This window comes from Mesoplodon bidens (genome assembly GCF_964165515.1).
Source record: "Mesoplodon bidens genome assembly, chromosome: 8".
Classification (NCBI taxonomy): domain Eukaryota; kingdom Metazoa; phylum Chordata; class Mammalia; order Artiodactyla; family Ziphiidae; genus Mesoplodon; species Mesoplodon bidens.
The window spans coordinates 983,182-997,205 of record NC_138165.1 but is presented as its reverse complement, the minus strand read 5'-3'; the positions used below and the strand labels follow the sequence as shown (position 1 = coordinate 997,205).

Genomic DNA, 14,024 nt, shown 5'->3' with positions numbered 1-14,024 from the left:
CTTCTCTAATTGAGGTATGAATGACATTTCCTTCAAATAATCATCAAGAATATTGGTGACTCACATGCCGCGGAGCGGCTGGGCCCGTGAGCCATGGCTGCTGAGCCTGCGCATCCGGAGCCTGTGCCCCGCAATGGGAGAGGCCGCAACAGTGAGAGGCCCGTGTACCATCAAACAAAACAAACAAACAAGAATATTGGTGACTCAGAAACCATGTCATTTCAGAAACTGAAAGACTTTATTAAAGAAATTTTATTTTTGCCTTAGTCAGCAGTTGACATAAAACAACCTTGACTTTTAAAGCCAGCTTTGGTCTTTCTCCGGCCTTTTCTCTGGACCATGAATTCACTTGGAGCCAACAAGTGCCTCAAAGAAAAATCCCCAAACTGTGAAGAAAACAGGCGTATTTCCCTTCAGAAAATTCAGAGCCGCAGTGTTTAGTAATTAGAAGTGTTTTCTCCTCAACTTGCCTCAGATGGAGTGACGCCACCGTAGTGGCTCGGGAAGTGGCAGGTGCCCTCCTCCCACGTCTCCTCCATCACAGAACACCTGCTGCTAAGCAGGAGGCCAGAGGTTTGGACCCGATGCCCCATATGAGGACACTATGAAGTGCTCACTCCTTCACATCCGGCCCAGGAAGGAAAAATCTGAATTTGGGAGTGACAAAGTAAGTGCTTAAAGACCACTTACTCCAAATCTATGCTGTGCAGCAACCCAAGAAGAAAGGCACAGTACTTGTCCATCTCAAGGCTATGTGCCCCACAGCGCTCAGCAGTTACCCTCAGGTGTAACTACTCTTCCCTGTCTCCTGGGGTAAGCACAATGACACCAAGGCGCTATCATCCTCTCTTTAAGAATTTCAAACAACGATACAGGTCTCGTTTAATCGCTCCTTTTGCATTTAGGTGAGACTGTTTCCCATACCAGTTTTACATGTTCTAGTATAGCTTCAAAAACTATGAACACACTGAAATTGAAACATGAAATATTAGGAATCAAAAATAACACAAGGGCCAAAGACTGTGATATGAGGCGTCAGCAGTGTGGCTTAGATGCACGTCACCCCACCTCACCCTTCCCAGAGGCAAGCTCAAGCAGCCACTGCAAGGCCTCTCCAAGGTTACGCTGGCCATCAGGGTCCAACAGTCGAGCCTGAAACAGCAACCTAAAGCAAGACCAAGCACTGGGTTGTTCTATCCAAAGGAAGCCCAAGTGTCTTCTGCAATAGATTTTCTGTGCAAGTCAGCCCTGGATCCTGGGCCAGTGGTGCTGTGCTGGGGATGTGATGTGGTTCCCCCAGCAGCAGTGATATCTGGAGATCAATACTGAAAGCTGCGCTTGGTCTGGATGTCATCAAGAATCTGCTGTAGCTCCTCATCTTCAAACCGCCCCTCCAGGCTACAAGAAGAAAACCAAAAGAAGTGAGTGTTGCAGCGACTGACACTGTTCCCCACCCTCTTCTTTCGTGCGTGCTAATCTTTGAACACCACTGGCCCACCTCTCCGCTTACCCCTAAACGCTGACACCTTTATATTTCAACTCTTATTTCTTTCCTTTAAAAAACATTATGAAGTATTTCAAACATATAAAAGGTATAGAAAATAAGCTAATTTTAAAAGTTATCCCCACTTGATTCCCTTTTTTTTTTTTGCCACACTGTGTGGCCTGCAAGATCTTAGTTCCCCGACCAGGGATTGAACCCGGACCCCCTGGAGTGGAAGCTCAGAGTCCTAACCACTGACCGCCAGGGAATTCCCTCCCCCCTTGATTCTTTAATAAACATGACAGACACAAATCGATGGCTCTGCGTGTGCTCCCCTATTCCAATTCCTTTTCTTCCTTCCCCAGAAGTAACCATTATCCTAAATTTGGTATTCATCATCCCTGCATGTACTTTTTTTTTCGGTCCACGGGCCTCACTGTTGTGGCCTCTCCCGTTGCGGAGCACAGGCTCCGGACGCGCAGGCTCAGCGACCATGGCTCACGGGCCCAGCCGCTCCGCGGCATGTGGGATCCTCCCGGACCAGGGCACGAACCCACGTCCCCTCCATCGGCAGGTGGACTCTCAACCACTGCGCCACCAGGGAAGCCCTACATGTACTTTTATACTAATATTTACTATAGTATATGTAAATGTATCTACCAGCAATATGCAGTACTGGTTTTAAACTATAAGCAATGGCACTGTACCGTATGTATCCTTCTGCAATTTTTTCACTCAAAATTCAATTTGGCGTTTGTTGACATTATTCCACGTTGTCCTAGTTCACTAGTTTTTTCACTGCTATATAATAAACATTGTATGATCATACAATGATTTCTCCAGTCTTGATTGTTGTCCAGTTTTTGCTATCACTAACAATGCAGCAATAAACATTGGAATACATGTCTTCTTTTAAACTACGTATGCATTGCTTTTAGGACACGTACCCAGGAATGAATTTTGGGGTCATGGCGTATATTCATCTTTAGCTTTACTGGATGTAGCCAAACCGCTCTCCAAAGTGACCATACTAATTTTCACTCCTATCATCAGTGTACCAGAGTTTCAGCTGTTACACATTTTTGCCAACAATCGGTGTGCTATAAAACCATCAATCTCATTACAAAGGCACTCATTCAACGTTGGTGGTATCTATCTAGATTTTAAATGCACACAGTTTTTAGACACAGTAATTCTACTTGTAAGAATTTATCCAATACACATAGAGCTTTTCACAACCAGTCCTAACCTTGGGATCAGAGCCTTGGACTCCTCAGCAGTCTCTGGACAAAGGTTGGCTAAACAGGCCAACTCAAACTTATGAAGCTTCTTCTGGAGCAGCAAGCTGATCACAGGGAAGAAAATCAAGACAAACAAACAAAATCAAACAATGATGAATAGGAAAAAGGGCATCAAATGTAGCTAGCAAGGAAGAGAAAAAATAAAGCACTTGCAATCTTCCCATTATGGTTAGGTTTGCTGCAAAATCCCACTTTCAAATCACTTCCTGTTCCTCTTCCTGGAGAACAGGAAGCTACAACGAAATCATGCAGAGACAGTGAAAACAAGGCGAGCACACCAAGGCAGAGAATGCTTGCGATGATAACTTCTGAGAAACTGCTATCTACCTCGAGGACTATACAAGCTTTCCCCCAAGAATGTATCCTGTTGCTCTTTGCTCTTCCTACCACTGTTCTTTGCTTCCTTTGTTATTAATTGTATGTCAAACACATGATGTCAGATGTCCCCAATCTACCAGGCGTTTTGACTTGGAGAAAATTCTCTTTTAAGTGTATCTAAAAAATAAATACAGGCATATCTTACTTTGTACAAATCTATGTATAAACTGCATCTTATTTTAAATGTACTTCTAGTTCAAACTGTAAAAAAGAACATCAATACAAATCATATCCTGGATTCTCACACATCGACTTCTTAAAACAGAGGTCGTCCATGGTAAATCTGGTTTCAGAGAGGACCTTAATTATCTGTTCAGAAACAAACATTTCCTGTCCTTACCACTCGATTACAAGCCTATTAGTTATTGTTCAAAATTGAGAAAATAGGGGCTTTCCTGGTGACACAGTGGTTGGGGGTCCGCCTGCCGGTGCAGGGGACGCGGGTTCATGCCGTGGTCCGGGGGAATCCCACGTGCTGCGGAGCGGCTGGGCCTGTGAGCTGTGGCCGCTGGGCCTGTGCATCCGGAGCCTGTGCTCCGCAGCAGGAGAGGCCGCGGCGGTGAGAGGCCCACGTACAAAAAAAAAAAAAAAAATTGAGAAAATAAAGACAGAAAACTGAAAGTCACTACCTAAACAAAATCAATGTTACCATCTTAGTATGCCATTCCAAACGTCTTCCTATGTTTTAGAATACAAACTCACTCATTCTGTTTTGTAACTTTTCGTCACCTAATAAAGCTATTTTCATTTTGTAAAGAAAATACTGTAAACTTAGTTACACAGGCAGAGGTTCATAATGTAGTGTATGTATTATATGGAGGCATTTGTTGTAAAATGAACACATGCTCATTTATAAAAAAATACCACCCCCGCAAAACCCCAACATGGGAAAATAACCTGAAATTCTACCCAGAAATAACCACTGTTAACATTTTCGTGGAGAGTCCACCCCCCTTTACATAATTAAAAACAAAAAAACAAACAAAACAAAACCCCAAAAGGAATTATAACAAATGTTATTCTGTAACTGGCCTTTTTTCACTCAACAATACAGAAGCTGTTTTCCATATTAGTACACACATAACTTTACCTTGAACATGGCATTGCACTGAAAAGTTGTGCCATAAATTTATATATCATATTTCCTGCTGTTGAACATTTCTGTTGTTTCCAATTGTTCATCATTTAAAATAATGCATTCTAGGGCTTCCCTGGTGGCGCAGTGGTTGAAAGTCCGCCTGCCGATGCAGGGGACACGGGTTCGTGCCCCGGTCCAGGAGGATCCCACATGCCACGGAGCGGCTGGGTCCGTGAGCCATGGCCGCTGAGCCTGCACGTCCGGAGCCTGTGCTCCACAACGGGAGAGGCCACAACAGTGAGAGGCCCGCGTACGGCAAAAAAAAATAAAAATAAAAAATAATGCATTCTAGACATCATTGTAAATGTATACTTCTTTGTGCACTTGATTGATTACTGTGTGCTTTAAAGAGAAATTCCTGGAAGCAGAATTATTCAGTCACAGGATATGATATGATATAACTGGGTGGCTTCTTTCTGAGAGACAGTGCCCTAAAAGGGCTTTACCAAATACACTACACTTCCACGAGCAATAAAAGATGGTGCCTGTTTCCTCTACTTCTTACACTAGGTTTCCCATTCTTTTTTTTTTTTGGCTGTGTCAGGTCTTCGTTGCAGCACGCAGGATCTTCGTGGCAGCGTCTTTCGTTGTGGCACGTGGGCTCCTCGTTGCAGCATGTGGGCTTCTCTCTAGCTGTGGCATGCTGGTTTTTCTCTCTCTAGTTGTGGCGCGCAGGCTCCAGGGCACATGGACTCTGTAGTTTGCAGCACGCGGGGTTCTCTCTAGTTGAGGCACACGGACTCAGTAGTTGCGGCGTGCGGACTCAGTAGTTGTGCTGCACGGGCTTAGCTGCCCTGTGGCATGTGGGATCTTAGTTCCCCGACCAGGGGTCGAACCCACGTCCCACGCATTGGAAGGCGGACTCTTTAACACTGGACCACCAGGGAAGTCCCAGGTTTCCCATTCTTTTTTTTTTTTTTTTTAGCTTCTGCTTTATAACAAAGTGAATCAGTCATACATACACATCTGTTCCCACATCCCTTCCCTCTTGCGTCTCACTCCCTCCCACCCTCCCCATCCCACCCCTCCAGGTGGTCACAAAGCACCGAGCTGATTCCCATTCTTTTTAAACCTACTTAGCTATTTTAGTATTTCTTTGATTTCCTAGAAGATGAACATTTCATTTGAATTAGTCATTTGAAGTTCTGATATAAATCAAGTCATTAGAGACTAATAAATCCATTTTTATAAACTGGGTGTCATCTCTTAATTATTTGTTAGAGCTCTTAACATTAAGGATATCAATCCTTTTCCCAGTTTATTCACACTTAGATTTTACTTATGGCACTTTATTTAAAGATATTTATGTAAATTCATTTACTTACTCAACTAAAAATTATTTAGTGCCTACAATAATGAATATAATCAAGTCCTCGCCTTTGCAAAGCTTACAGCCAGCTATAGTCCATCAAGTTTCCCCTCATTTAAAGTCCTGCTAACCAGAGCCAAAACTGTATATCAAGTTATCACATAGCATTTTTTTTTTTTTTTTTTGGCGGTACACGGCCTCTCACTGTTGTGGCCTCTCCCGTTGCGGAGCACAGGGTCCGGATGTGCAGGCTCAGCGGCCATGGCTCACGGGCCCAGCAGCTCCACAGGATGCGGGATCCTCCCGGACTGGGGCCCAAACCCGCGTCCCCTGCATCAGCAGGCGGACTCTCAACCACTGTGCCACCAGGGAAGCCCCCACACATAGCACTTTTATGCATGATAGTTTACATTTAAATCTTTAATTCCTTCAGAAATTATTTTGGTATAAGGTATACAGTTACAACTTCATTTAAAAATATTTTCCCAGTAACATACAGTACCATCTTTGCCATACACTGGACTCATATAAAACATAATACATTTGGATTTGTATCTGTTCCTGAATTTTCTATTCTGCTCCAATCATCTATCTATTCTCAGGCCAAAGTGTCACTATTTTCATTACTGTCACTTTTTAATGTATTTTAACAGCTTATAGGGCAAACTCCCCTTCCTTTTCCTTTTTAAAAGTTTTTCTGGGGCTTCCCTGGTAGCGCAGTGGTTAAGAATCTGCCTGCCAATGCAGGGGACATGGGTTCAAGCCCTGGTCCAGGAGGATCCCACATGCCACGGAGCAACTACGCCCGTGAGCCATAACTACTGCGCCTGTGTGCCTAGAGCCCAAGAGCCACAGCTACTGAGCCCACGCGCCTAGAGCCCACACGCGGCAACAAGAGAAGCCACCGCAATGAGAAGCCCGCGCACCACAACGAAGGGTAGCCCTTGCTCACCACAGCTAGAGAAAAGCCCGCGCACAGCAACAAAGACCCAACACAGTCAAAAATGAATAAATAAATAAATATATTTATTTTTTTTAAGTTTTTCTGACCATTCTTACAAATTTTAGATCTTTGGGGGGGGGCACTCGTTAATTAACTTATTATTATTTATTTTTCACAGCGGAAGATATATTTTTCTTGGCGCCACTTAGGTAGCCTGTGCTGCTCACTGGTAGGATTCAGGTGATTGGCGCCTTGCCTCAGCCACTGTATGTTTATTTATAATGATCTATTACCACCTCATCTTAATTGCATTATATGGCAAATTATGCTTTATCAGTGGAATAACAGTAACAGCCACAAAACAAATTACAGATGTTCAAGATGGTATAACAATGAATGCACTGTCATCCAAAACCCTACTCACAAAGTTCCGAGCATATCTGAGAATATATATCAATTACCTTGAGGATTTAGGATGGCACTAAATGTATACATTAATTTGAGGAGAAATGACATTTTTACAGTATTAAGACCTCTTATTCGTGAATGTTTAAGTCCACCTTCATTTATTCAAGTCATCTTTTTGGTTCAACACTGCAGTTCTGTATGTAATCTTTTCCCCATGCATATACCCACACTTTTCAGAACAGGCTATACTTCATATACAGCTTTATCACTTCATTTTCTGCACACCTAAATTATGTGAACATCCTTCAATTTCATTTTCTATCATAATTTTCAATGACAATATAGTAGTCCATCAAACGGACTTACCACAATTTATTTAATTACTGTTGAATATTTAGTTTCTTTTTAAACTGTGACTATTATTAATAGCTCTCTGACGAATATTTGCATATATACATCTTTTTGTCCACTTGCTTTTCCTTAGGACAGTACTTCCCAAACATTCCACCAGAGTAGAGCGAACAAGTACCCACAGCCAACTCGGGGGGCATAGGCACAAATGACTTTCTGCAACTGCAAGGATTTAAGTCTCATGATGTATTTCAATAATTCAGGGACTTCCCTGGTGGTCCAATGGTTAAGACTCCGAGCTCCCAATGCAGAGGGCACGGGTTCGATCGATCCCTGGTCGGGAAACTAATATCTCGCGTGCCGCGTGGTACAGCCAAAATAAATAATAATAAAAATAAATAAATACAACTAAAGTATTAGAAAAAAGAGTTCATATATATCATTTGTTTTACTTCACAATATACTGGTATCCGTTTGCTTTAATGCAGAAATGTTTTAAACCATACCACCAAGTAACACTGATGACACCCAGTTTATAAAAATGGACTTCTCTAGTGGCTCAAATTATATCAGAACTTCAAATGACTAATTCACATGAGACAATGTTCACCTTCGAAGAAATCAAAGAAATGCTAAAACAGCTCTTGTTTTCCCTGGGGCCTCCTATATACCCCAGCACCTCACTGTTTCCCAGAGCACATCCAACCAATTTGAGAAGCAATGCCTTAGGAAAAAATGCTAAAAACCGGTCACCTTTTGAATGGTGAAGCAAAGATCCAGAAAGAATGCTCCTGATTTATACTTATTAATATAGCAAGATCTCTAGGACACATCAGGGAAATAATAAATAAGCTCACTTTATTAAAAAAAGAAAAAAAGAAAAAGATAACAATGCTGTGTGTTTATGGTGTGTATGCCAATGTATGGAACAAGCTCTGCAGGGCTAACAACAAACTTCTGACAGCAGTCACTCTGCACGGAGGTAACTGGGATTTGGGGTACAGCAAAAGGTGGCCAAGGAGGATTCTGACCATATAAGCTATCTCAAAATTTTGACGAAGACATTATTTTACTTACATTAATCGTACAGATGATGCCCACGGGGTGGTGGGGAGGAGCGGGGGAGGCGGCAACAGCATTCTACGCGCAGATGTCTAACAGTCTGGATTAATAAAACTTTCTGTCAGCACTCACCTACGTACACTGGCAATGGTCTCTCTGTTTTTGAAACGACTGAAACGGGCTGTGTAGTTTAAAGTTTTCATGAAGACCTCAGAAAGTTCCTGTTCATCCTCTGCACTCTCATTTTGTTGCTTTCGATGCTCCAGAAGCATATGAACTTCTGAATTTAGAAGTGTCTCAGCTGTTTCAAACTCTATTTGTGAGAAGCATAAATGTCAGCTGAAAATATTCCTCCAAAAGTCAGCTTCTAAACGTTCCTTTTGCCTTTGAGACTATTGGCAAGTCTCTGTCCCTACAGAAATCCAGAGGCTTCATATCCCACAACTGTACAGTATTTTTCAGGTTTTTTGTTTTTGTTTTTGTTTTTGCCATGCCACGTGGCTTGTGGGATCTTAGTTCCCCGACCAGGGATTGAACTCGGGGCCCCCGGCAGTGAGAGCACCGAGTCCTAACCACTGTACTGCCAGGGAATTTCTAACTGTACAGCATTTAAAAAACAAACAAACAAACAAAAACCTGAATAAAAAGTACCTAGACAAAACCTAAATACGAAAAACAGGTTTAATTTATCATGAAATTAAGAAAACCATCTCCTTCTTAGTTATTATACCATAAAAAAGAAAAGAAACATATATTTCCATTACGCCCAAAACTTCCAAGAAGCTATCCTGTGGAAGGAAGTATTTCACCTAGAGTCTATAAAATACAATACTAGAAGCAACCTATATGTCTATAAACAGATAAATAGTATTATGGTACAACCATTAAGTACTACCTAGCCCTTTGAAAGAATAAACAGTTCTACACAATATATCATGAAATTTTTAAAAAGCTGTATGATTTCTATAGCATGATTCTATTTTTGCAAAGAATAAAGTGTATATGTATAAGTATATATTTACAAATGAGCACAGTTTGGAAGCATAAGCACTAAACTATTTACAGTCGTTTCCTCTGGGTGAAAAGGTGTGAGATTTCATGTTTTACTGTGGATATAGTAATTTTTTTTAAAAGGAGGATACTGTTAAGGCTTCCTGCGCTTACTTTGTGTTTCCCAGTACCTGTAAGATGTGATACTTTAAAATCTTAAGCTTTCTACTTATTTTTAAATTATTATTATTATTATTATTTTGCGGTACGCGGGCTTCTCGCTGCCGTGGCCTCTCCCGTTGCGGAGCACAGGCTCCGGACGCGCCGGCTCAGCGGCCATGGCTCACGGGCCCAGCCGCTCCGCGGCATGCGGGATCTTCCCGGACCGGGGCACGAACCCGTGTCCCCTGCATCGGCAGGCGGACTCTCAACCACTGTGCCACCAGGGGAGCCCTTAGTTTGGGTTTTTTAATTACAAATTAAGCACATCACACTGCAAAGAGTAAGTTCTCTGAGAGCAAAATGTGCTTTACTCCCAGCCATCTGACAAAGATTCTCTCCCTGACCAAACTCCAGGCTCCTTCCTGTGCGCCCTCTTCTCCCCAAGGACTCAACTTTGGTCCACAGAAACTTGATGAGGGCTTCCCTGGTGGCTCAGTGGTTAAGAATCCGCCTGCCAATGCAGGGTACACGGGTTCGATCCCTGGTCTGGGAAGATCCCACATGCCGCGGAGTAACTAAGCCCGTGTGCCACAGCTCTTGAGCCCACGTGCCACAACTACTGAAGCCCGCGCGCCTAGAGCCCGTGCTCCGCAACAAGAGAAGCCAACGCAATGAGAAGCCCGCGCACCGCAACGAAGAGCAGCCCCCGCTCGCCACAGCCCACATGCAGCAACGAAGACACAATGCAGCCAAAAACAAATAAAAATAAAATAAGTGCATTTCAAACACTAACAAGATTTCTAATAGCTCCAGGCCGCATCCCTGGGATGACTCTAGCTCTTTACAGTGGCTGTTTATGAAAACTGAAGGCTGCCAAAATAACTTACTCTTTGTTCCAGCCAACACCTTAAGGCAGGGCCCCTGTCTCCCAGCCCAGAGCGAGGGGTGTGGGAGGGTTGGAGTTAACCGCCAGTTAACAAATGCCAAGGGGTCTCAAATGGACCCACACCCCGCTTCCCGCTTTTCGTAATTTTTCACTTCCCCGACCCTACTGAGGCCCCGCTCACTCCTCTCCTTATTCCTTCATTCTCCCTTTAAAATGCCCAGTCACCTCTACAGATCGAAGTTTAGATGAGTCCACGCTTGACTCTCTGTCCTACTGCAATAGTATATTACTGATTAAAATCTGTCCTTTCCCCTTTAGTGCCAGCTTTATCTTTGACACATCCCTCCAGCACTTCGCAGCTCATCGGATAAAACAAACTACTTAAACAGGAGCAAGAGGCCGCCCAGGGGCGGTGTGGAGTTGGGCGCCGACGGCTCCAGGGCTGCAGGCGTGGACTCCGGCTGGCCCGCTCCCGCGGCACCTTACCCTGCCGGCCCGCATCCCCCTCCTCCCTGCCCTTCGCCACGCCTGCTCAGGCCTGCGGCGACCACGCAGGACCACGGGGGCAGTCCGGCAGCCCCAGGCCGCACCTTTGGGAAAGATGAGCTGTGAGGCGTCCTCCTCTACGTCGCCAGCCCGCGGATCACTGCCACCAGCCGCCATCGTCTTGCCGCGCACCGCAGCCCACACCGCCGGAAGCGGAAGCGCCGAGCCGCGGCCACGGAGGGGGCGTGGTCTTGGGGACGGGGCGGGGCTCCATTGGGGATGGGCGGGGCACGGTGGGTGGGCGGGACCCCGACGAGGCGGGTGGGGCCGAGGGACTTGCTGCGGCCTTGAGCTTCCCTTAAAGAAGCGGAGACAGGGCAGAGCCGCGGGGTCGCGGGGCTTCCCGGAGGGCCGAGGGGCGTCTTGCGCTGGCCGCTTACGGAGAAACCGTCCTTCTCTTCTCCAGTACGCCCTTCGCCGCGCGTCGTGGGGACTGGTCACTTGGCCTTTCTGAGCCTCAGCTGACTCAACGGTGAAGTGTGGATGAGGACACGTGCTTCCCAGAGCGTAGGGAAGGATTAGATGAGATGCAGGAACGCGCTGACCGACCCAAGGAACTGTCGTTGATGGGAAGCTGGGTAGGTGACTCCGAAAACATATAGTGTAATTTCTTACAATGCCTTAAGCATTTAAAATGTTTGATTTGTAGTGGAATTTTTCCAATACTTCTCAACATGTGGATAGTGATATTGAGAGGCCTGTTGGAACATTTGGATGACACTTAGAAAAGTAAGCAGGGGCTTTCCTGGTGGCGCAGTGGTTAAGAATCCGCCTGACAATACAGGGGACACGGGTTCAATCCCTGGGATCCCTGGTCCAGGAAGATCCCACATGCCGCGGAGCAACTAAGCCAGTGCGCCACAACTACTGAGCCTGCACTCGAGAGGCCATGAGCCACAACTACTGAGCCCGCCTGCCACAACTACTGAAGCCCGCGTGCCTAGAGCCCATGCTCCACAAGAAGAGAAGCCACCACAGCCAGAAGCCTGCACACCCGCAACGAAGAGTAGCCCCTGCTCGCTGCAACTAGAGAAAGTCCGCCGGCAGCAACGAAGAGCCAATGCAGCCAAAAATAAATAAATAAATAAATAAATTTAAAAAAAGATAAGCAAATGAAAAAGTTTCCAACTTGAGAGAAAACAGATGGCTGTACAATGAAGGAAATAATCACAGTGCACTACTTGGCTCAGGAGTGAACCACGTTCACGTATCATGTGAACTCTGTTAACAGAAAATGAATGAGGATATTACCAGACGAGAATATGTACCTGTATTCCTTTGATTTATAAATATAATTTTCACAAAGTTAATTTACCTTGTATCTGTATTTCCAGAAGAAATGTATCCGGTGAATTAATGGCAGGTTATATAGTATGTTAGAGCTTATTACCGCCTTGAAGGGCTTTCCTACACAGTTCATTACAGCTGTGGACCGATGTCCCGAGGAGTCTGGGGACATGCAGCGGCTGGGTGCGGGAAATGGTCCTGAACTCAGCATAGGCCCCTTTCTCTCATCTATCCATCCAACAGGGCTTTACAGAGCAACTACTACTTACTGGACTTACCATGGGCTGCCCCCAGGGCTAGCCGGATACCCAACAAACACAGCAGGAGAGAAGTCAACAGGTGAAGAGAGAAGAAAGGAGAATAACAAATAATACATAGTGATGTTTCATAGGTTGGTTTGTCCACATTTTCATTCAAGAAAACCATCATAAATATTTAAGTGCAAAACCCTGAGGTTAAAAAGATGAATCAGTCCTAGAGCTGTCCCCAAAAGGAGCTCACTAAGAGTGACTGATGCAAGATCTGAACTTATTTTCCATCATAAAAGAAAGTGGCAAGGGGTATGAGAGATATGGAAGGATACAGAGAAAGAGGTCATTATGCTCCTCAAGAGCTACTATGGTTCTTTGTGCCGTATTGGCTCAGGGTCAAGTTCTTCAACCAGCCCAGCGAGTGCCTTTCAAAGGCAGATAATCAAGCCAAGGTCACAGACCCTAGATTGATCTGGAAGCAGCTTTAGAGCACTTCCTCCACCCTCAGTCTCACAAGAACCACCGATCTCTGACCACATGGCTTAGTTCACGTTTCAGACAACAGAATGAGTTTAAAATGGCAAATTTTGTGTTATATATATTTTACCACCACCAAAAACAAACAAACCAAAAACCAATATGGAATTCCATGCTGTTTAACTGCAAATATGGAATACTAATCTCTAGAACTATAATTTCTCTTGAAGGAACAGAATTCCTCTCACGCACCCCAGAGTTATTACCAGAGTCTGTGTTTAACCGGTTGTTGTGATCTATTTCCAAAATTATCATCTAACCCTGACAGCATATACCTGTGGCCAAGTTGTAAGGGCTTCAGAACTGGGTATGTTAAAAAAATTTTTTTACATCCTTGCAAATAAAAATTTAAACCAAAGACTCATAATATCAGCATATGAATGTTTGTAAGGTTTGAAAAATTATTCCTTGCCATTTTCTCCAAACACACCTCATCCTTTCTGGGCCATTCAAAAGCAAGAAACATTTTCCTTTAGGTCAGACCACACCAACGTCCCAGGGTCTTTGTTTGGGTTAATTAACCTCACCAAATAACATCTTAAATTTGAGCATCCCCCCCCAACCCCCGAGTTCAGGTTGTAGCTTTCTGGGCAAGGTCAGTTTCACTGGAGGACCGAATGAAAACTATGAACCTTCTTTCTAGAAAAATCCAAATTTTAAAGGGTTCACAAACCTTAGTTCAGAAAAGTTGGCTCTAATAAACCAATGGCATTACTACCAACCACAAAGAAAAAATAAATAAAAGTGCAAGGTTATTGGATATCATGAACACCACACAAAAACATGCAGGCTGAAAAAATATGATCCGGTTGGCTGTCTTTAAAAATAAAATGACTGGGGGCTTCCCTGGTGGTGCAGGGGTTGGGAGTCTGCCTGCCAGTGCAGGGGACACGGGTTCCAGCCCTGGTCCGGGGGGGGATCCCACGTGCCGCAGAGCAACTAAGCCCGTGCGCCACAACTACTGAGCCTGCGCTCTGGAGCCCACGTGCCAC

At 44.5% G+C, this 14,024-nt stretch overlaps 1 protein-coding gene across 2 annotated transcripts; it reads right to left on the bottom strand.

The window, feature by feature from the left end:
* Positions 1-216: 216 nt before the first annotated feature.
* POLR2D (RNA polymerase II subunit D) lies at positions 217-11,099 on the bottom strand. Of its 2 annotated transcripts, XM_081241672.1 has the most exons (4): positions 11,002-11,099; positions 8,506-8,686; positions 2,733-2,828; positions 217-1,398 (listed from the first exon to the last, which is right to left on the bottom strand). In XM_081241672.1, the coding sequence occupies exons 1-4, from the start codon at positions 11,072-11,074 to the stop codon at positions 1,320-1,322; spliced, it is 429 nt and encodes a 142-aa protein (XP_081097798.1). In that variant the 5' UTR covers positions 11,075-11,099; the 3' UTR covers positions 217-1,319. The 2 variants fall into 2 exon arrangements, with proteins under 2 accessions (XP_081097798.1, XP_081097799.1); XM_081241673.1 differs by lacking the exon at positions 2,733-2,828.
* Between the last annotated feature and the right edge of the window lie 2,925 nt (positions 11,100-14,024).

Coding starts and splice junctions, on each gene's coding strand:
- POLR2D (XM_081241672.1), bottom strand. CDS start 11,074: ATGGCGGCTGGTGGCAGTGATCCGCGGGCTGGCGACGTAGAGGAGGAC. Junction 8,687..11,001: donor ACAGCTCATCTTTCCCAAAG/GTGCGGCCTGGG, acceptor TCTCACAAATAG/AGTTTGAAACAGCTGAGACA. Junction 1,399..2,732: donor TCCAAGGCTCTGATCCCAAG/GTTAGGACTGGT, acceptor TTCTTCTTGTAG/CCTGGAGGGGCGGTTTGAAG.